This window comes from Electrophorus electricus, chromosome 5 (genome assembly GCF_041902795.1).
Source record: "Electrophorus electricus isolate QZ-2024a chromosome 5, ASM4190279v1, whole genome shotgun sequence".
Classification (NCBI taxonomy): domain Eukaryota; kingdom Metazoa; phylum Chordata; class Actinopteri; order Gymnotiformes; family Gymnotidae; genus Electrophorus; species Electrophorus electricus.
Genome location: NC_137501.1, coordinates 19,939,666 through 19,962,559, shown reverse-complemented (window position 1 = coordinate 19,962,559; position 22,894 = coordinate 19,939,666). Strand labels below are relative to the sequence as shown.

Below are 22,894 nucleotides of genomic sequence, written 5' to 3'. Positions count from 1 at the left end.
TACCTCTTAAATTAATGACACAATGGCATTGTGTGTTTCTGTGCAATGATCAGCTAAACTGCATTAAAGTGGTCCTCCAGTGGATGGCCAAATGTTCTTCCATGACAGTTATTATAGTAATTAAATTAGTGCCACCTTGTGGTTAGTGGTATTACTACATGCTGTCTGTGTGCACTTTGTGTAAAACTAAGTACAACTGTACAGAGATAAACCTGTATTTGTGTGTAACAACATGTGTGTCTGTGTGTTTGTGTGTTGCAGACTGGGGGTACTGATTGCCTATACAGCAAACCACAATATCAGCACCAAAATCAAAACCACAAGGCATATTGTCAACACCAACATAAGAGACCTAAAATTATTTGCCAACTATACACCAACGGTAACAAACACACACATACACACAGAGATATAATGGCATTCAGGGTAGAACAGTGCATGTAGATGCACTGACATCAATATACCTTTTGTATATAACATCCACATATTCACACATGATTCATACCTTCTGTTCACACACAGTCACAACTAGATCAATGCAATCCTTCATTTATTTGTATATGTTTACAGCAAATAGATTACCTGACTGCTCAATACACAACAGCCAAGAATAAGGTTCTTTCAGACCTAGACAGTAAGTAGTTTATCCCTTGTTCTTCCTTTCTCATTCACTTTATCTCTCTTTCTCTTTCTATTATACACACATACACTGTGTCTCAGACATTTTTTCAAGTCTATACAGTGTTTAATGAATATATGTGTGATGTGGCTATTTGTTTATGCCCTGTTCTTCTTAATGACATCAGATATTGGGCCTTTGTTGGGTGGACGGATACGCAGACAGCTGGAAAAAGAAGTGGTGCCTGCTTTAGATAAAGCTCTGCACATGACTGGAGGTACAGTCTCACACACAATCACACACACACACACACACAACCACACAGAAATGCACATATACACAGTAAAATGACATTGTAACCAAATAAGCACAATCCTAAAGCTATTCCTGATGTTGACCATTTATGGGATATTTTATTATTACACAGTTGTCTATTACACTACTGCTGCTGTGCACATACTCATAGACAACTTATAAAAAGATATAATCACTATTTGTATTGTGAGCTTGGGCTTCCATCTCATGTGACACAATGTGCACAGACACACACACACACACACACATACACCCAGACACACACACACACACACACACACACACACCCAGACACAAACACACACACACCCAGACACACACACACACACACACACACACACATACAATCACACACACACACACACACAATCACACAGAAATGCACATATACACAGTAAAATGACACTGTAACCAAATAAGCATTATCCTAAAGCTATTCCTGAGGTTGACCATTCATAGGATATTTTATTATTACACGGTTTTCTATTACACTACTGCTGCTGTGCACATACTCATAGACAACTTATAAAAAGATATAATCACTATTTGTATTGTGAGCTTGGGCTTCCATCTCATGTGACACAATGTGCACAGACACACACAAACACACACACACACACACACCTAGACACACACACACACACACATACACACACACATGTACATTAGTAATGTACTCGAGTGCACAAACATAATTTTCCCTCTTACTCCTTCTCTTTCTCTTTTCATCTCTTTCTCTCTCTGTTGATGATTTTGTGCTTAAGTCAAAGTGGAAAGTGCTATTAAAGGTAAAAATCAACCTCTCAAATCCTGTGTGGGCACAGTTTATGTTCGTGAGTCTTAAGTCAGTCTTGTGATAGTGACACGCAGTGCCCATGCTGTTGGTGGCGACGTCTTTGTCGTAATGAAAGTACTATATACTGATTATAATGTTGGTATTTGGTTTATTTTCTGTTTATAGTTTATGGTGGTGTTGTCAGTGGTTCTGTTGTTGCTGAATCACTATAAAATGTGTGTGATATGCCTAACTTGTGTTGTTATTTGTATGTACCTATGTCATAACATCCTTTTATCCATTTTTTGCTGTCCATATGGTTTTATGAATATTAGTATCATCTAGCAAACATTAGAGTCAAACTGATGTTGGCATGAACTGGCTACTCATATTATTTTATTACTAGAATTTCTGAGACTTCAAGAAAACCTAGTACTCATTGTGCATTTTTTAGATGTTTACATAGATTTTCTTGGTTGTGGATGCTGAATACCTGGTAGCTTATAAAACAAAACATAATTGCCCACCAGATTCAAGCGATAACAATGGAGACACTGACAAGTATTCTTATGCGCTTGTGGGATTTGTGAACAGTTCCTGTCTCTCATTTCCTGTCAGCTTGAAAAGTGATGATTCAGTCCACTGTACTGCTACCCATATTGCCCCTCCACATCCATCCTCCCACCAATCCATCCATCCACCCAGTCTCTCCATCCTATCCACATGTCTGTGCTCCAAAACCTCCCAAGGAGTAAAAGCACAATGATTATCTCTGCCAGAGGCACCATGGAAAATAGGACACAACCTTGGTTTCCTGTGTGTGTGAATGTGTGTGCATGTGTGTGTTCATAAATAACCTGGTTATATTAAATGTAAATGTGGGTGGAGTCAAGACTGCTCTATAAAACATGTGTTAATCATTATTAATCACATTACTGATTTGTTTCAATAATTATATTGTAAGATCACAAAATGTAAATGGTCCCCTTAACAAATCAACACTTTTTTGTGGGCTGTGAGCTTCCTGACCAAAATCAGATGTTCTTGATGAGGTTTGTAGGTGTTTTGATGCATATGATGGAACAACCATAAATGACTTTGGTCAATGCTTGGCACCATTTAATCATGATATTTTACAGGCACACCATTGTGTTGAAATATATCCTAAAATATTTTGGCAATATTTTGCAACACGATTTGAGGCTAATTAAAATATTGATTTCATTTTACAAGTTAATATGCAATGTGAGTGTTTTCAAATTGACTGAGGAGATTTGTGGGCACCTGTGTGGGTCTCTCTCATTTCCACTATGGCTGTTGTGTGTATCCTTTCTAATCAGTGTGCTGTATGACTGTATGTATGCACACAAGTTTGTTGTGCTTGCTCGTGCATGTATCTCGTTGTCTGCCCTGTGTGTGACTTTGTTGGCTATCCACATTTGTGTGTGTGTGTGTTTATATGTTTGTGTGTCTGTATGTGTGTGTGTGTTAAGCTATGCGGGAGACACGGGAGGCACTGGAGAGTCTGAGTGCGTCTGTGGAGGTGTTGCAAGAGGACACAGGGCATCTTCAGAGGGCTCTGCAGTCCGAGCGCATCTCACTCACCACCACGCTTAGCGATCCCGCTTGCGAGCGGGGTGAGATGGCCCGCACCTGCAACACCATCCGGGCTGCACTGGGCCAGCTAGCCCTCAACTCCGACTTCAGAGGGGTAGCACAGGCACTGTCCACACACACACACACACACACACACACACACACACATGCACGCACACAAAAACACGCACACTCACAAGCACACAGAGAATCTTGCACATATAAACATACACTCATGCACACTTATGCACACACACACACACAAAAACACGCACGCTCACATGCACATGCACGCACAGTGACAAAAACACACTCAAGTACACACACACATTTATGTCCCTAAAATCACACACAGAGATGTACACTTATGAATAAACACCACTAATCCCTTACACATGAGTGGAAGCCTGAACAACTTCTTACAACTCTTTTGGTTAATTTCCTGCATGTGTATCTGGAGCTTGTCCTTTGAACTGTGTGTTATGCTGCAGCTACCTGATATCAACACCCAGCTATCCAAGCTGGAAACGGTGATGAAGACTGACCTCAGCTACATCATACAGAAGGTAGGAATACATGCAGCGTCTCCATTACCTACTATGTAAGCATATAAGGGTGAAGTCTAGTCTCCTGATGCACATATATGCGTGCATTACTGTGTGACTTATTTCCACTATGATTAATGTGTGGTATCAACCACACTGTTGTACTATCATCTCCATTCTCTGAGTCTTTCTGATTCTCTCTCTGTGTGTTTAGGGTTACTCTGCCTTTAACGACATTCCAAGGGTAGTGAGCGAGCAGACAAAAGGTGTTAATCCCAGTGAGTTATCTCCCTCTCAAACCTTAATTAAAGTCATTGGTCCCTCTCAGTCTGCAACACACAGCTGATAATAGCACACGTTAGCTGACTGAAAATTCAGTGTTCATCATTAATGTGATGGGATGCATGTATACTGGACACTGAATAGTGCCCTTTCCTCCATTTTTACACTTGTCTGATTTAAACTGCAGCCCTACCAAGTAAGTTCCTCACTCTCATCAGTATAGTGCTGTGTACTCCCTCTATTCTCTAATCTGTACTACCCTGGACCCCCAAAGAGGTGCTGTACAAATGGGTCAGTAACATCAGAGTGAAACCCTTAATGTCAAAATGACTCCTTGTTCTAGGCATTCTTTCTGTGCTTTCTCTAATATCCCTGATCCTCAGAGATACTGTGGCAAAGTGAAAGCCATATACTTTGTCATTAAAGCATTTAGTCAATAGCGATGTCCCAAATGCTGGTGCCATAATAAAACAAATGTTCTAAGACTGGGTTGCACCTTGGACAGAAAGGTGCTGAATTGAAGACACCCTCAATAACATCCCTCCAGAGCGCTTTAAAATGCTCAGTAGAGAAGACTAGATTAGTCATGTTTCTCTAGCACTTCAATGCTGGTAAATTAATACTTCTTGTTATTCTTTCTTTACCTTCCTTTTCCTCTTTTTCATGTTGGACTCACCTAATTCTGGTCTCTTTTTCTTCTTCTCTCTGTGGTCAAGGAGTAAAGGCTTTGTTGGATAAGTCAGGTGCAGAGATAGTTAACTTTGTTAAGATGTTCCCAGTGGAACCAGCTGTGGACAACTTCACCAAGTTCCTCGCAGAAGGCCAGAAGAAAATTGAAGCATACTACCCACAGATTGACCAGCTCGACTTCTACCGGTAACAATCTGCTTCTCCACCCCAGGAAATGATAGGCAGTGGCTTGGACTTAACTAAGCACAGACTCAAAAATGGCTTGAAACATGTCAATGTTTGTTTGCCAGTATGACCCAGTGCAATTGATCTGCCCATTTGCACCTAGAATGGATAACACAGATCATCTGCCCCTACACAAATTCAAGCCTTGAAGCACATTGAAAATGACATGAGGGCAGGTCACCCTGACCTCTGATCTGTACCTTCATCCCTCTGCAGATGGGTAGGCTGCGTTGCTCTGTGCTGTGTGCTGGTGCTCATCTTGGCCTTCAATCTCCTGGGCTTGCTGTGCGGGACGTGTGGCTATGATAAGAATGCTACACCCACCACGCGTGGCTGCCTGTCTAACAATGGTGGCAACCTCCTCATGGCGTGAGCGGCATAAATGCATAAACACATAAGCACGTAACACACCATTCAGAGATAAGACACATATGAAAACACTTTAGTGCCAGGCATAAAAGACTGGTTTATACTGGTGCCAAATCGTTCCATATACAATGTTCTATTAATGTTTTTGTTTATGTGTTTATTCATTTTTCTTAGAGGTGTTGGCATAAGCTTCATCTTTTCCTGGGTTCTCATGGGAGTTGTGGTCCCCATATTTTTCACTGGGGGCAACATGGAGAAGCTTGTATGTGAACCACTGGGCAGTGCACAGCTGTTTGAGGTATTTGTACCAGCGAAGAGGCCCGGCAGACAGCCTAACATGGCAACGCTGTGCGAGATTATGTTACATGCAGATTGTGTTACATGCAGGTACTGATACTAGTTGATAAAAAGACCAATTAATATACTCACTGAAACGTTACCAAGAGCAGACAATGTCCAGTGTATGAGGTCCAGTGTATCATGCTTCATAATAGATTTATGATGACAGAATTATAATAATTATCTCAGCTATAGCAACACATACATGAACGTCTATTATCAACATGTATTTTCCTTGTTGTCATTTGAACTCAGTGTACTTTATTATATGTAAAATCAGTGTAATGTCTGACACTTTCTGGCTTATCTTTTTGAAAAGGTCATAGACACGCCATACCTGGTCCACCCTGGCAAAAAAAACTTCCTTCCTGGATTGCTGTTTCAAGACCCTGAAATTGACCTTACCATGGGCAGCCTGTACAGGTGTGTGCGTGTGTATTTCATGTCTCGGTTGTGAGAGGGTTATAACAAGTTTGAACTACTTTACCCAAAATGTATTATTTTCTTCTTTATAAAACAATAATAAAGTAATAATGAATAATAATATAATAGGGCGTCTAGGATAAGAATCAAGCTTTTTACTAGGGATTCAAGTCTTAGATGTGATTGTGTCCATCATGCTTTTAGAGATGGTTAATGATTTTATTCTTTGCCATTACTGACTACTGTGTGTGTCCACTAGTGGGTAGTAATGCTGTATGGTTTGTAATGAGATGTTTTTTTTCTTTTTCTTTTTGACAGAGACTGTTACAAGAATAATGGCATCTATGCAGCACTGCATCTGGAGAACAAATTCAGCTTCAGCAAGTTTATCAACACCACAGTGGTGAGTTTCATAACTATCAGTGTAAACTATTAATATGCTGACAGAACGCAAAATGTTTTTCTTAACTTCTAACATTATCTGAAATGAAGCACAATTATCCGAAACTATCCATACCTCATCCTCTTCCAGATCTTCTTTCGTTGTTGAGCTTCATTGTAAAAAGCACAAAAACACACATGTGGAGCTTTTTAGTTATCCTGATGTTCTGAACAATGCATCAACAAATTTGCTTCTTAGTGTTTTCAGTTGGAATTTTTTGTGTTAACTCTAATTGCTGATTGCATGACTTGAGTTTTAATTGCTGTGCTAGTGTTTTCTAAATCAGAGTGGTGAGTAAACAAATAAACAGTGTCTGAAAACCAGAGAATAATGTTTTGAGAAATAGGTTTTGGAAAATTAGTCTTTCTTTTAATAGCTGACGAAACAGCTTGAGATATTTGGTTGGAATAATTTTTTGTGTGCAAGTCATGAAGAAAGACTGTAAAGAGAATTATAGAAGATTATTCCTCTCATTTTGATATGTGGAACAATAGATATATATCAGTGTGTGTGTGTGTGTGTGTGTGTGCGCGTGCGTATGTGTTCATGTTTGTGTTCGTGTGTGTCTGTGTGTGTGTGTGTGTGTGGGGGGGGGGGGGGGTTAACAGTTTAATGATGAGCTCACTGAGATATTTGAAGGACTGAATGTGGACCTGCAAGGTATAATATTACTGGAGCAAGAAGGCAAAGACAACCTCATCAACTTTGCTAACACAGGCCTCGGAGAGATCAACTACCAGGCATACCTCTCAGTGGTAACACACACACATGCACACGTGTTCATATACGTTTCAAATCATCTAAATAACAGGCCACTTCTTGTAACCTGGGAAGCATTTTTGCCAGTAAATGCAATATAAAGATTCATTTATGCAAACTCCAACACACCACACACACACACACACACACACACACACACACACACACACACACACGCACAACTTATCAGAGATATCAACCACTTCTGTGTGTCTGCATGCGCGTGCACGTGTGTGTGTGGGGGGGGGGGGGGGGGGGGTGGTGGTGGTACTGTTTGTCAGGTAAATAAAGGAGTGACTGCTGGGGATCTTCTCTCATTCACAAATGAACTGGAGACTCAAGCAGACCAGCTGGTGAGTAAACCAACCTTCTCAACAATACCAGTTTAGCATTTAGTCAAAATGAACAATAAGGTTTCTAAACCCTTTACCTTTGATCAAATTGTAGACCCACAATCCAAAATTGTAAACCCACAATCCTTCTCTTTAGTGAATAACGTCTACATCTACACTTCAGTCCATATACTATATTTAAGCATGAATTCTTCATATTTTTTAATTTCCAATTTTTATTTCATGTTTTGTCCTGCGTATTTAACACATTGCATATTATATTCTACTTTTGCCATATTAAGAACTAATATATTTGAAAGGTGCAAATCAGCACTTCTAATGAATCTTTTTTTTATCAAAAGCAAGTGCTCTTCGTGAGGTAAAATAAAATTACTAACCTCTGGAAAGTTTTTGAGGTTTTACGATGTCCTCCATGTGTGGAATTAAACAAAACCCCTATTGACACACACACGTACACACACCTCAGGAACATGTAAAGTAGTTGACTGAGGGCATTTTAAAGTGCCAGTGTGGGCGTGATCTCCGAGGTGTGTGTGTGTGTGTGTGTGTGTGTGCAGACTGTACTCATTCTCACACTGTCTCCTCCTCCCTTCTCAGCCCCGTGGCGCTCTGGCCAATGCCCTGAGAGGTCATGCCAGCAGCATCCGACATATCCATAAAACTCAAGTAGTACCCAAGGAGCAAGCTATGGTAATCTCTCTCTCTCACTCTCTCTCGTGCACACACACACACACACACACACGCACAAACTCAATCCAACGGTACCAACAGTCTTTTCGACTGACTCATCCACCTGTCCCTCTTTTTTGTTACTCCTTCTACTTTATTGCAACTAAAGAAATTTGTGAGAGCAAGGGTAAGGTCAGAGTTCAGAAAATGTGATGTAATATAAGAACAACAAAAATAATATTAATCCCAAGCCCCCTTTGTGCCTTATGAGCATTCATGACCAGTTGTTTATATTTGTGTAGATATGTGTTCAGAATTACTGTGTGTTATGCAGTTGTGTTCCCTTTTTGTCTTTTTGTTCACTGTGCCTCAGTGTTCATTGTGGTTTATCTATTCCAGATGTTAATGTATACATAAGATTGTATTTGTCCTGTATATTATATGCATGTGATCTTTCTTTATTCTGTAACTGATTAAACACGTGACCTGTCACTTATATGGCACCCTTTTTAGTTCACTTGAAGTACTTAACACTCTGTCTAGTCTTGCCAGTCTTTGTATGTAAGCAGTTTGCAAGTCTTGACTGGTAACCTTGCTTTTCTTTCAGAGTTCACTAAGTCAAAGTATCAGGTTACTGCAGACCACCTCTAAAGAACTTCCTGTGAGTTATAAAAACAGTACCCAACTGTTTTGTTTTGTTTTGTTATGTTTTTTTGTGGTAGCATATTCTCCCTCTCTCTTTCTCTCTCTTCTTTATCTCCTTCTTGTTCTCTCTTCCTTTCTCTTCTTACTTTTCTTTTTTTCACACTTTCTATAATTTCTTTCACTCCTTCTGCTTCTCACACACACACATGCGGAGCCGATTTACTATTGCTTCTCTGTTAGTCTAAGGTGACAAACGTGCTGAGTGCCATTGAAGCCGTGGAGTATCTTATCACCAGCAACGCCACCCATATAGTGAAACAGGTAGAGACAATGCACCCAATCTCCGACCCTCTCATGCTCTCAACCACCCAGAACAAGCACAACTCATCTTTCAAGTCTCTATGATGGTTTCCTTTTTCCATCACAGGAGACTGATAAATACGTTAAGAACATGTTGGGATACTTCAGACAATACACTCACTGGGTCCAACATTCGGTGAGTGTGTTTGTGTCTGTTTATGCAAGTGATTGGTTTGGCAGTCTTGTGTAACACTATCACATTGTAACTTAACATCATTATGCTAACATTGAGAGTCTGTTTATGCTGTAGAGTAAGTTATTGTGTGCAGAAGTATAAGATGACATCTATGTATAATTAGTATGTATAAATGCACAAGTGATGTGTGTGCGCACAAGTGTTTCACTATAATTTGCCCTATACGGCCTTCCATATTATGTATTCCTTTAGCTAATGTATTAATTCACGGTTAAACGCTTTCTCACGCATTTTCAAGTGCACGATCACATTGTTTTATGCATGTTATTAAACTCTGATGTGTACACTGTCATATTTCGGATGTCCTCTTACACACACTAACGTACTTCTCACACCTTTGCTCTGTTATTCTCACATTTTCATACTTTCCCACACACTGTTATTTTTTGTGTTAGCTGTGTGCTTGTGCATATTTATATCAAATAGTGTGTGTGAGAGCTTAATATTTAATGTAAGAATTATAGAAGTGCATGAGTTTAATGGGCTTTGAAAAGGAATACGATGGTGTATGCATGACAGTTTGATTGTGTGTGGGAAAGACTAAAGTGTATACTCAAGTGTGTGTTTGAATACAATAGAATTATGAATGAATTATGAATTTTGAATAAATCATGACCTAAATGGCTCATCATAAAGTAACATACCGAAAATCGTTAGTGTATTGCATGTAGATTGTTCTCTATGTACTGCAACTACTAACTGCATGTAACACGGGTTGATAATGTGTTTCCCTTTAGTTAACAACAGATGTAGCTCAGTGCAAACCCATCAGCAACATCATAGACTCACTTGAAATCATTGGCTGCAGATTCATAATAGACTCAGTGGTAAGACACACACTGCTTTCCCTGCATTATGTATATATATATATATATATACACACACACACGCACGCACACACACACACACACACACACACACACAATAATGAGGGCGGGACATTTTATCTGTACCAGCACACACAATAGAACATAATACTGTTTGCACATACAATGTTAAATCTAAGTCCTGCTGATTGCATAAACAGAAGAAAATGTTTTTGGAGAGGTTTGGATGTGTCTGTATGTTTGTGTGTGTGTGTGCGTGAGTGAGAAAGAGGGAGTGAGAGAGAAAGAGTGAGAGAGAGACATAGGGAGTGAGTGAGCAGGCATGAGAGCATGATGTAGATGATGAAATACTGCAACCCTGCCTGAAATATTCTACCGGTTGGTTAAAAAATCATAGACTGGTACCAGTGTGCATGTGTGTGCATGTGTGTTATTGTGTGTGTCAGTGCAAGTGTGAGTTTCTAAAGTTTCTAAAAACACTCAAATTCAAGACACCTAGTCTCTCAGTTTTCTATAAATACCACCTCACAGATGTGTGTCACTTAAGGTGAACTTACGAAATTTAAGGTCACACTGAGCTCAGTTGAACCCAAAGTTCCTGCAGGTTCAGTTCAACTCAGGGACCTTAATTGGATCTGAATTTCCATTCCTGAAAGCAAAGGGGATGCAGCCAGCTATGCTGTATGTCAGGGGCTTTATGGTAAACGAAGAATATCCCCATAATCCAAGTCAGTCTCTCTGCCAGCCTAATGAATGCAAAGGATGGCCCAGAACATACACTTATAAATTTCTTATTCAGTGCAGCACACTAAAAAAGAAATATCTATATTTTGAAGAACAGACTATGTGATATTAACTGCCCTTGTGTTTGTGATGGACAGTTGATGTCCAAATAATTGTGATGGACACGAATTAATTGAGATTTGTGTGTGTGTGGGTGTATGCATGTATGCATATGTGTGTGCGTATTTGTGTGCACGTGTGTGTTGTAGAACACAATCTGGTTTGGTCTGGGTGGCTGTTCTTTGTTCCTTATTCCCAGTATCATAACGTCTGTCAAACTCGCCAAATTCTATCGCAGGATGGACACCGAGGACGTTTTAGATGAGTACGCGAACTCTCATAAACAGACACACATATACACACATGCATTTATAAAGTCTTTGTAATCCACATGTAGATGGAATATTTTTGTTTCTGTATCCTCTAAAAACAAGCATCCAAACTCTTAACTATTACCAAAGAGACTATAAGATGCATAGTTTGTTTTAAAGGAAAATGCCATTTTAACTGTAAATGCAAATCCTTGCTTAGACATTTCTGACATTTCTTCCAGGGATTGCATAATTACTTCTCCTCTCCTCTCATCTTCCATCTTTCTCTCGGTTGAATACTTTCAGTTCTCCAGCAGCTTGGCACTTCACTCTTTAATAACCATTTCCATTCCATTTTCCACTTTTATTTCGTGAGTTTCTACATATTTTTCAGTTCCTATTGCATTTTTAGCCAAATCACATTTCATTACTCTGCATCTTTTCTCCTCCTCTGGCCTCAATATTCTCTTGTAGTTTAAAATTCTTCTATATTTACAAATCTTTTTATTGAAGGGTACCATTGTTTAAGGAAATAAAAAAACTTGTAAAATGAATCTCCAGAAATAAATGTATTCTTTTTCACATGTGCATTTTTAGTATCTCTGAGAAACATTTGAAACATATCCATATATCCATATCCATTTTGTCCTAAATCTATCAGACACCACACATTCACAACATATTATTCTCCATTCCTTGTTTTACATGGCTTTCATTTTTCCTTCTATATTCATGGTTTTGTTTTCAGTATGGACATTGCTATCAGTGGCTATCATAGCGATCGCATCTACAGCATAAATACCCCAGTGATAGCGAGGTACGGTATGGCTTTGCAGTGTTGGCCTGCATGCCTCTGCATAGTCATCACATAATGGTGAAGGGAACTGCAGTGGCTTAAAGTCACAGTCCTTTATGCAGTGTTACAGCAATGGCATAATTGCATTAATGGTTATGTAGCACTTTGAGTGTGGTTAGAGCATCAAGAAAATGTGTTATTCTGATTATTCATTCGTCATTTTTATCAAAAGTTCAAAAGTGTCTTGTATGCTGCTAGAGGCTTACACTCTAATATTCTGATGCCTTTCAGCTGCCAAGATTGATTCACAAATGCACCCTCAGCCAATGAGTCATAATGACCTTTAAACTGGATGTGTTTCAGCTATCCTTCATATGACACAATGACACGGTACCCTCCGGCCTCTGCGCCGCCGAGACAGCTTGACTGGTGACACATGCAAGCACATGCACACATTTACATGCCAGGGACATCCAACCCAGTTCAGTGCAAACAGGTATAGGAGCTTTATCCATTTGAGTGTATCCTCAATTACTCGCACTGTGTCACTGCTGCCTTTACTTTGCTTGTAGACAACTCATTGACTTCCATATTTCTTTAAAATTTTGTCTCTGCTTGTTTACAAAAATGATTCTTTCACATGATCTATACACCCATGTTATAAAGTGCTCCTTCTTCATTCACTAGTACATGTTTTTCTTCTCTAATGCCACACTGAGACTTCCCTACTGATTCCCAGTGTTTCTGAACCTCAACGTCCTCATTTTTCCATCTTCTTCATTGTCCCTTATGGCTCTTGGTCTGCAGGTTCTGCGTGCAGATGTCCACCAGGACTGTACTTTACTGTAGCCATTGTCTTAGCTGCTTGCCTGTGCGCATGTTCCCATTTGTTTCGGGGAATTTGTTGAAGTTATCTGATTAATTTGGTTAACTCTTTTCACATCTTAATTCAAGTCCTCAAACCTTCTATGTTTTTCACTGTCTAGGTGTAAATTACCATAGCTCACAAATGTTTGCCATTATACTCTACAGTTTTCAGGGATTATGGATGTACAGTATTATTCTCGTGTTAGTTTAAATGTGTTTGTAAATGTGGAGAGTCCACATTCATGCTCTGCTTCAGCTCCAAACTAATCTAAGGCAAATTATGAAGAACACTTGAAGCTTAGTTAGAGGGAAAATGTGGATACTTCAGTCATGCTTGTGTACTGTTTTTAGAAACACTGGTTGAAATGAAGTTGATGATGTCTTTTCAGAACTTGTCCGATCATGTTTATTTCTGTTCATTTACCTTAGTGGTCCTGAAACCTGGAGCTAGACCAGCCATTAAGGTAAAAAGAACACATTCCCACTTTTGAGAGCTATAAAGAAAATGTATATGTTTATATGTTTAATGGTATTTATGTATTTATTCACGTTTTTGAATATTTGTCCTTTATGATTACTTCTGTTCCAGAAAAAGAAGATAGGAGATAAAGGGGAATAACAAGGATGGCTTCTGTAAAACCAACTTACACCACCTCCTAAAACTGTGACCTATGGAAAACCTGATTCTGTCACTGTAATACGGTCTTGATTTTAAAATCAGTGAAAGACAACTGTAGTAGTTTCAGCCATTTTATATTTCACTCCTGAATGCTGGTTATGTGGGCATTAGTACTTATAATAGTGCTGAAACTTCCTGACCATGAATTTGTTTAAGACCTATAGCTGTTTTTCAGATTGTTCCTTCCCGGAATGTTTCTGGAACATTTGTACTTTTGCTAATACTAATTTTATAAACCATTTCTTTTAGTAATTTTCATTCAAAAATGCGTAGAGTTGCTGATCATTTTGCAAGGAGCTTTCAGTAGACTAGCTTTTATTAGGTTGGTTTTCTCGTAACAAAATGTAAGTTTAACATTAATAGGCAAAGGTGTCGCAGATCAAAGCTTAATGTGAAAGTATGGAAGAGAGATTTCTATGACTGGCAGCTGAGTTATATCTGGCTCCTATAATTCAGAGCATATATATAAAAGGTGTGTTATAATTGTTGTGCGTAGTCAGGTCCTTCTAAGCAAAAAAAAGTCGGTGAAAAATAGTATAAAAATTTCATAAATAATGGAAAATAAAAAATCCTTCACATTGGCTGCTTTGTACTTGGTTAATAAAGGATATTACTATTGGGGAGTAGTACTAATCAGAACTGCTTATTAGTATGTTTTCCAGGACTTGTTGCTGTGCATGAGCCTATGTGCCTCATCTGATTCAGCTGCTGTAAGTCTGTTATCAAAATGAAAGGAAATAATGATTTTCACTACTGTATAAGGAGTAGTGATGAGGAGATGCTGATACCACTCTTATATAGTAGATTTCCAGATGTATAGGGGCTGGCCTATATCAGCCTAGCTATTCTCCATGTTCTAAAGAAAGGGCTACTGCATTATTAGTAAAACATCCCTGACTAAGTATATGCTGGTCAGCCAACTTCAAATGGTGACTAGAAGTGAGACAGACATTGTGGCATGTGAATAATATCTTCTGAGCGATTGTTCTTAACAGCTGCACTAGGTGCAGTGGCTAAACACGGAAAGTAGAATTGCAGCACCAAGACCACTTTCTGGTGAGGAAACAGAGGTTCTTGGGTATGGAGTGCAGACCTATCACAAGCCAATATTTTTAACCATAATAATGCAGTCTCCTCACACTGTTAAACCATAGTGTTAGTATTCAAAAATCAAGCATGGCATGACAAGCAGTCAAAAGTTGGTTTCTATCTTATTTTCTGCGCTAGACGCAGTCAGAGGCCACAGTGCACTTTGTCCTCTGCTAAAGTCTCTAAGGTCACAGACTTTAAGGTCATGTAAGCAGTGTGATATAGGAGGTTTCACATGCATGCCACTGGAATATGGAGTGTGTGTGTGTGTGTGTGTGTGTGTGTGTGTGTGTGTGTGTGTGTGTGTGTTCATGCCTGTGTGAGAGAAATTTGTTCTCACTAAAAGGACCTGGAAAATGCCCATATTGCTTTGCTAATGTGCATATCCACTGTTACACATCGTATATCTACTGTTACATGCTTCTCTGGTGTTTAGTTCATAACCAGAATCATCCTGGTGCATTCTCAGTTTCTTAAAATAGACTAATATCACTCTTGTACAGTATGTTTCCAGATGTATAGCATTTTGAAATATCCACATTTAGTTTGAAGTATATATATATATAAATGCATTCATACAGAATGCCAATTTAAACTTCAGAATGTTCATTGTGTATGCTTGAGCCATATGAATGCAGGAGTGGAGAGCCATGTTCTTCACATGCCGGAGGGTGGCTTGCCGTGGTTTAGCTATTCAAAAATGCACACACACACACACACACTGTCACTCTCTCTTCTCTCCTTTTCCCTCTCTTTCTCTCTCTCATTCACCCATCTCTCACTCTCATTTTCTCTCTTTCTTTCTCTCGTTGCAGAACTCTATGAGCTACCAGCAGCTGTGTTCTTGGTATAATTACTTGCTTTAATAAAACAAAGTGAACACAAACTCTGCATTTTATACTGTTTCCTTTGGCATTTTTGGCACTCAAAATATTCTGTTCTCTTTATCCCAGTTCCCTTACACTCAAACACAGAAGCTCATGTATTTCATATGCTAACATATTCACATAAGGAGCATATCAACATAAGCAGACTCAGGGGTGCTGTTGGCAGCTTTTGGATTGCAGTATATAGGACAGGCATTTCTGGTACTAACAAAACAAACAAACGAACAAAAACCTAATCCACCTCCTAAGTATACTCACCTACAGATCATTGCTGCACATATTATGTCAGCTGGTTTAGATATGAAACTCATTAGGCCTCTTCATTTGAAAAAGATTCCTTCAAACTATTTCTCACAGAGCCCTGCATTCTACTTAAATGCAGTATGTTCTTCTACTGAGAGTATAACAGAATACATAAGCATACGGCCAGTGGCTGAGGTAAACAAGTTCCAGGTGAATTAGTCTCCTTGTCATCTCTTTTTATGAAAATTAAGCTTTTCTCACATCAATAGTCAATGGCACACTTCTCTGAGCATGTAAGATTTTATGTTTTGTGAAGGATTTAGAGGTTTGTGTATGTAACCACTCCTGGCGCCCTCCACAAACACAGACACACACACACACACACACACACACACACACACACACACACACACACACACGTCAGACATCCAAATAAATAGCAGCCCATGAAACTAAAACACACTCTATGTGACAAACCTTAAACACACCTCTATATGCATACACACACAAATGCACAGGTATGTACAGAAGCAACCTAAAAAGCACCACCCACACACACATTCATTACTCTGGAACTCAGTGAGCTCCTGCACTTGGCTCAACTCACTGTGACTCAAAGGCCCCTTTGTGGGGCTGGTGCTTATAAACCCAGTCCACTGCACAGACCTGTTCACTCCACTCTCAGCCACGCTTTCTCCCCCTCCTCCTCCGCCTGAACCCATCCACCCTGATCCACCCCTCCAGCGCCATGAGAGCCATATGCGTGTTTGCCCTCCTGCTGGCCTGCTGTGCCTGGGCTGTGTGCGGCCAAGCGGGCCCCGGCGATGACCTGGTCGCCGCCAACACCACCCTTCCCACCACCTCTGTCGTCCAGCAGCCGGAGCCTGGTGTCTGGGACAAACCCATCCACTTCAACACCAAGGCCAAGGATGCATGCACCATGGTGGTCTCAGGTCATGGCCTAATGACGAAGCTGCGCGTGACCTGCAGGAGCAAGGGTCGCTCATACTGGTGCGAGTACCTGGGCCGGCCCAACGTGTGCCGTCCGTACAATACCAAACCGCGGCACTACTTCACGCAGATCATGTGGGACATGCGCAAGCTGCACAATGCCTGCCAGGGCCTGCACTCCTACAAGCCAAAGATGTGTCATGCAAGCCCTGCCGAGGCCCAGGTAGTCTTCCACAAGTCCTGGCCCCGGGCCACCAAGCCCAAGACGCCACCGCCCGCCAAGTTGCCCAAGCCAGGCAAGCCCAGCGTCTCCAAGACCGCTCCACCCCGGAAGCCAATGAAAGGCACCACGCTGGCACCTATGGAGGTGGCGGAGAGCTCTGCCGACAAACTGGCCAAGGAGTACTGCTGGAAGAGCCTCCAGGGCGTCTGCACCTACATCATCAGCTGGTTCCAGAACTGAAAAAAAAGCTCTCATGCAGGTAATAAACTTATTGAAGAATCCTCTACTGACTAGCAGTTTGGTAGTGAAGGGACCAATTGAGCAGTTTGGTAGTGAAGAGACCTTTACATTTCATGGACATCACTAAATGTTCATAGAATTATATAATCTGATCTAGACTAATATTTAAACACCCTTATCATGCTTATAGTAAATGTGTAAAATGTGCTCTGCTAACTTGCTTATGGAAGAAATAAAAAAAAAAAAACACCCCATCTTAATGTTAACATTAGCAGCTAACTAAATAGATGAACTGCACAGATACAGCTATCAAACTGAACAATGAACTAGCAGAATTTATCAAATAAGAACTACTTAATAACAATGAATGAAACATAATTCATATAGTTTGACAGAGTCAGCATTGGTAATGTAATTCAGGGTTAGTGTTAGGATTTACTTTTTGTTTAGCTCTGTTGGATTCTATAAATGTAACAGATTTAAAATGCACTATATGCACTGTATTTGCACTGTAATGCACTGTAAAATGCACACTGAGCACTGAACAATAATGTGACAACAGCATAGTGAGCAACATACTGAGCATTCTTCATAAATAGCCTATATCAATGTTTGCAATTTTGACAGACATTATGTCATAAACTGTCTGCAAGAAGCTAATTTTATGCATTTGTGCAGTGTAATCTATCAATGTGTAGAAAACTCAATGAACTGACTGTTGAACTCCTCTCCCTTCCCCTCCCCTGCATCTAGGTGTGCAGCAACAGACTTTCTGAGCCTCCAGCCAAGGCTGTCCTCCTGGGATTTGTGTGTGTGTGTGTGTGTGTGGGTGGGTGAGTGGGTGGATGTATGTGTACATTAATGAGTGCCAGTAAGGTTTTTTTCCCCCTCAAAGCAACCAACTGTTTCCTCAGTCAGAAAAAGCCCCACTTTGCTGTTATTTGTCAGTAAACCAACTTTCCTACACCTTTATCAGTTTGGATAACAAGTTGTTGTGTTAATGTCTTGTTAGCAAGTTTTTTCAGCCCTTTTTATCCATAGTACTACTGTGTCCTATCATGGTACTTTATGCCAAGGGGAAATATAAAAAAAACAGATACAGATTTGAGTGCAGAGTAGGAGTAACAGCAGCCATAGAGTAAAAACCAAATTGTACTGTTACAGATTATTCGTCTCATTTGACTTTTGTACATTTTCAAAGGTCAGAATAACATGATGAACAGTGACTGAAGACACTGATGCTTCTTCTATATTTGAAATGAAAAACATTTCTAATGTAAATTTGTAATAAACCTACATTGACTTTCTGAACTGTTTTGATTTTTAAAAACAAAACTTCATAATGTATTTATTACCTGTATTGGCAAGGAAGATTTAAAAGAAAAACAAAACAAAACATTGTTTTATCAAATAGAATGATCCTTTTATACAGTGTAGCTTGTTATCATAAATATATTTTAGAGTGCACTGTTTATGAGTGCTGCCAGTGAATGTCCACAACATTAGACAAATGTAATTACTAGCTAATTACTAGTTCTGGTGGGAATATTCACAGATTGTGCTGAATTTCCTGCCAGTCAGATCACTTCAGAGCATCTATCTTTTTGTCCTGAACTGCTTTAGGCAATATGTACCTCCCAGAATGGACCAAGAGAAATTATCAAGCAAATGACTAAACAATGTATGCAATTACAGTTTTTCTGAAATTCTAAAACACTAAACCCCATTCTCAGAATAAAACCGTCAACTGCCAAAACTCATTTATTGAATGAATCACTTTGCAAAATCTTAAAAAATATTCTACACATCTGCTTCAACTTTTTGCAGGACTCTCAACACATTCTCACTCACCAAAGCACAGTTTACACTGTGATGCAGTTGTGGTGCATAATGGTAACCACAGCTGGCAGAATTTAAACACAATTAAAGCACAGAAGCTATAGGTCGCACACAATAAATAAATTTGTCCACACTTGCTAATGATATGAGTAAACCAATATAAACCAGGTCAGAGTGGACAGGCAGCACAGGTGAGTTGAAGGTTGATACCAACAATCGACAGACACAATCTGAGGGGTAGAGGAGGAAGATGGTGTGTAAGGTGTGGTGTACAAGGAGGAAGATGAGGATGAGGAAGAGCAAGAATAATCCCAGTTATTTCAGACAAAATTCTAGCAAGTGTGAAAGACCATGTTCTTGTTCATGGAATAACAATGAGCGAAGCAGGACAAAGAGTACTTACTGTGGCCACCATAATCATGAGATTCGGAGAAGAGAACAGAGAAGATCTCTGTTTTTAGGTGACTGAACATTTCCTGTGTACAAATGCTTTAGTATGTTGCTTCACCAATATAAAGAAGATGGGGATCCATCACAGGTTTTAACCACATATATATTTTTCTGTAGTAATTGCACATTCCCTGTTGTAGAATTACAAGACAGCCACCTGAGAATGGTAGGACTCCTATGTTCTCCCAAGAGATTCTCATAGCTGACATGGTCCTTCAAAACAATACCATTAGACTGTGTGAAACACAGCACCAAGTTGTTGAAGTACATTTTGAAGGAATCAAGTGTCAGCCTTTAAACCATTGAACATATCCTCCAAAGCAATAAAGTGTGCTTGAAGCAAGTATATACAGTACCCTATGAACGCAGCCCAGAAAGGATAAATGAATTCAGTATGTGCAAGTAAAAGTATATTCAAACATACACATTCAGTGCTGGCTGTTTAGAGTACAATACTATGCTACATATTATTGTCATACATACATTGCAATGCATGTAAATCACAAGTAAATACATTCTACACCATGAGTCTGTAATTCTGTGCCACTTACAAAACTTTATCTATGTATATGTATAGGGTGTTTCAACTGGATTCTATGGAAAGACCCCATAAATACATTGTTGTTGTTGTTGAAGTTGAGTTCAATCTGACCAAGAGGAGAAGGGGAGACCATAATATAATTGGCAAATGGGCCGTGGCAGAATTCCTTGTCCAGCGTGGTGGCAATGTCACAATTTATGCAGTCATAAGTAATCATGGGGTTCTCCACCGACATACCACCTTAGGACTATATACCACCAAACATCTCACATTTCTGGGTGATCGTCATGATGTTTTGTTTGGGTGTAAGCAGCAGGAGCTGCTTTGTAGTTTGGGACAATGTCAGTTGCTCACTGCAGTTTTCTGATATGGTTCAATATCAATTGGAGATTTGTTTACCTTCCACCATACTGCCCTTTCTTCAGCCCAGTAGAAGAGTTTTTCTTAACATGGTCATGGATGGTCATATGACCAAAAACACTACATCAAGGAAAATCTCCTACAGACCATGAAATTGGCCTGTGGTGACATAGGTGTAGAGTCTTGCCAAGGCTAGATCTGGCACACCAGAGGGTTTTCTCCCTGTCTAGGGAGAAGATTGCCTGTGATGATGTCCTCTGACCAGACCCAGAACAAAGATGTGATGCTAAGGTTGAATGAATCACTTGTTGATTTTTGCAGCTTCATTTCCAGTGTACTGTAATGTCCTTTTCATTTACATTTCCAGTGTACTGTAATGTCCTTTTCATTTACAGGGTACTGTAATGTGTTTTCATTTGCATTTATATTTTGTCTTTGGCCTTTGTTGTGAATATTGTGTTAGATTTTGAAATAGTGTTTTAAACACTACATTCATTTACTATATTAAACAATAAATGTCATGATTAGCTCCTCCAAGTTTCCGTGTTCATTGTTTTCCCTGTCTTGTTTTTAGTTCCGTTCCGTAGTTTCGTTTTCTCCGTCCCTCGTTTAGTTGATTGTATTTAAACCCTGCCTTGTTCCCTTAATTTTGGCTGTTCATTGACTCCGTGCGTGCATGTATATTTTAATCATTGTGTTTGTTTTGTACTCCGTGCCTTTTGTTTTAGCCTGTTTCCCGTTTGTCTTCATGTGTTTGTTAATTATGTATCTCCGTACTCTCTGTGTTGGTAATATGACTATGGACTGTTATATCGACTCTGATTTTGGGTTTGCCCACAGTGACTCTCGCTCTTCTCCGCACAGGCGTCCGCTGCCTTACGGCTCAACGATACAATAAACACTTGTTTTCTGAATGTTTATGTGTAATTAACGTTCAGCAGTGTTACAATATGTTAATACTGAAAATCCTCATGGTGGCCACAAGGTGGTAGTATCTCCATATAGACCGACCATTCAAAACGAAAGACGTGCAACTGTTCTAGGATCAGATTCTCCCACAGCGAACCTCTGAAGGAGAAGCAGAATATCTTAAGACCAGCCCTAAAACAGCGGCCTGCTGTTCTGCCGTATAAGAGTCATCAGCCTAGTCCCTTAGATCATGCAAGCTCCGAGGAAAAAGATCCGACAACATTCTACCTTGATATACTACCATGGACCCTCTAATTATACTAGGGGATACTTATTTAGCCCACATGAGCTTTACATGTACACAGAAAAACAGTGCTTTGATGACAGTACAGTTTGAGTACAATGCGAGCGAGCGAAGCTAGGTGCAGGTCGTTTGGTCCATAATACGTAAGGGGGTTTTCAACGTGTGCGTGTGAAGACTGTTTTGCTACATTCTACTGTCTTAGTGGAATAAAAAAAAATCCCATAATAACGACACATGAAAAAGCAATTCATTTTCACAACTTTCGTTCCTTACAATGCACTCAATATTGCAGCACTCACAAGTTATCACGTACCACACTCGCAACCACGGCCGATGCCTAATCGAACTTTTAATATAAGTGTCAGGCTCATTTGACTCTACTGATTTCTAAACTGATTTTAACATTATTCCGTAAAAAAAAAATCATTAAATATAAAACGTCATGTGATTTCTTGTTGCTGAGCGCTGAGAATTCATGCCTGGCCTGCATGCTTGCATCGCGGGTCCCATTGTGTGATATTGCTCCCTGTTAGGAATTTGACAATTGCGCAATTGTGCAAATTTGACAATTGTAGGCGGTGTCACGAGAAGTAGGCTTATAAATGACTCGCGCGGGTTTAGGTTCGTGACATAAAGTGAATGCATTACGGGAGTCAGTTTACTTTGCCTGGTAAGTGTGAGATAATTAAATGCAATGAAAAGTGACAGTGCATTTTAAGTTTAGAATGGGATAAGTTAGTTTCGTCATTGTACTTTTAAATAAAACAGCTTCTTTTTTTTTTTAACAGATTGATGCGTCATTGTGAGAAATATGTGGCTCCGTGGGAATCTCGTGGTGATGTTATTACTTGCCTGTTTTGCACAGAATGTCTCCACGAGGGACAAAGACATGCGAGAGCAGAGAAAAGGAAAGAAGCAGGTAGGCGATATGGTCACGTATAGTAAAGATGTCTTTAAGGGGACATTCTCTTCCAAAAGCCAAGCCCAGTGCAC

At 39.7% G+C, this 22,894-nt stretch overlaps 3 protein-coding genes across 12 annotated transcripts in view; all 3 read left to right on the top strand.

Moving 5' to 3' along the window:
• The window catches only part of prom1b (prominin 1 b), a 31,463-nt gene extending 15,659 nt beyond the window's left edge, over nucleotides 1-15,804 (top strand). The window contains exons 5-29 of one of the 10 annotated variants that reach the window (XM_081714364.1): nucleotides 262-382; nucleotides 571-634; nucleotides 807-896; nucleotides 1,699-1,722; nucleotides 3,203-3,420; nucleotides 3,797-3,871; nucleotides 4,065-4,128; nucleotides 4,849-5,008; nucleotides 5,264-5,416; nucleotides 5,591-5,714; nucleotides 6,075-6,178; nucleotides 6,497-6,581; nucleotides 7,229-7,375; nucleotides 7,661-7,732; nucleotides 8,330-8,422; nucleotides 9,009-9,062; nucleotides 9,287-9,367; nucleotides 9,474-9,542; nucleotides 10,340-10,429; nucleotides 11,422-11,537; nucleotides 11,766-11,894; nucleotides 12,272-12,340; nucleotides 12,683-12,815; nucleotides 13,616-13,650; nucleotides 13,776-14,446. In XM_081714364.1, the coding sequence (XP_081570490.1) occupies nucleotides 262-382; nucleotides 571-634; nucleotides 807-896; nucleotides 1,699-1,722; nucleotides 3,203-3,420; nucleotides 3,797-3,871; nucleotides 4,065-4,128; nucleotides 4,849-5,008; nucleotides 5,264-5,416; nucleotides 5,591-5,714; nucleotides 6,075-6,178; nucleotides 6,497-6,581; nucleotides 7,229-7,375; nucleotides 7,661-7,732; nucleotides 8,330-8,422; nucleotides 9,009-9,062; nucleotides 9,287-9,367; nucleotides 9,474-9,542; nucleotides 10,340-10,429; nucleotides 11,422-11,537; nucleotides 11,766-11,894; nucleotides 12,272-12,340; nucleotides 12,683-12,752 (2,272 nt within the window). In that variant the 3' untranslated portion in view covers nucleotides 12,753-12,815; nucleotides 13,616-13,650; nucleotides 13,776-14,446. Of the gene's footprint in view, nucleotides 1-261; nucleotides 383-570; nucleotides 635-806; nucleotides 897-1,698; nucleotides 1,723-3,202; nucleotides 3,430-3,796; nucleotides 3,872-4,064; nucleotides 4,129-4,848; nucleotides 5,009-5,263; nucleotides 5,417-5,590; nucleotides 5,715-6,074; nucleotides 6,179-6,496; nucleotides 6,582-7,228; nucleotides 7,376-7,660; nucleotides 7,733-8,329; nucleotides 8,423-9,008; nucleotides 9,063-9,286; nucleotides 9,368-9,473; nucleotides 9,543-10,339; nucleotides 10,430-11,421; nucleotides 11,538-11,765; nucleotides 12,235-12,271; nucleotides 12,341-12,682; nucleotides 12,816-13,615; nucleotides 13,651-13,775; nucleotides 14,447-15,769 lie in introns of those variants that run through there. The other 9 variants (XM_081714363.1, XM_081714366.1, XM_081714365.1 and 6 more) reach the window with 9 other exon arrangements.
• An 848-nt stretch (nucleotides 15,805-16,652) lies between these two features.
• Nucleotides 16,653-18,805, top strand: fgfbp2b (fibroblast growth factor binding protein 2b). Its single transcript, XM_027026524.2, has 2 exons — nucleotides 16,653-17,517; nucleotides 18,252-18,805. The coding sequence occupies exon 1, from the start codon at nucleotides 16,833-16,835 to the stop codon at nucleotides 17,496-17,498; it is 666 nt and encodes a 221-aa protein (XP_026882325.1). The 5' UTR covers nucleotides 16,653-16,832; the 3' UTR covers nucleotides 17,499-17,517; nucleotides 18,252-18,805.
• Nucleotides 18,806-22,536: 3,731 nt separating this feature from the next.
• fgfbp1b (fibroblast growth factor binding protein 1b) overlaps nucleotides 22,537-22,894 on the top strand; it is a 1,419-nt gene continuing 1,061 nt past the window's right edge. The window contains exons 1-2 of the mRNA XM_081714831.1: nucleotides 22,537-22,571; nucleotides 22,767-22,894. The exon at nucleotides 22,767-22,894 is cut by the window's right edge and continues 1,061 nt beyond it. Coding sequence (XP_081570957.1) covers nucleotides 22,791-22,894 — 104 coding nt within the window. The 5' untranslated portion in view covers nucleotides 22,537-22,571; nucleotides 22,767-22,790. The remainder of the gene's footprint in view (nucleotides 22,572-22,766) is intronic.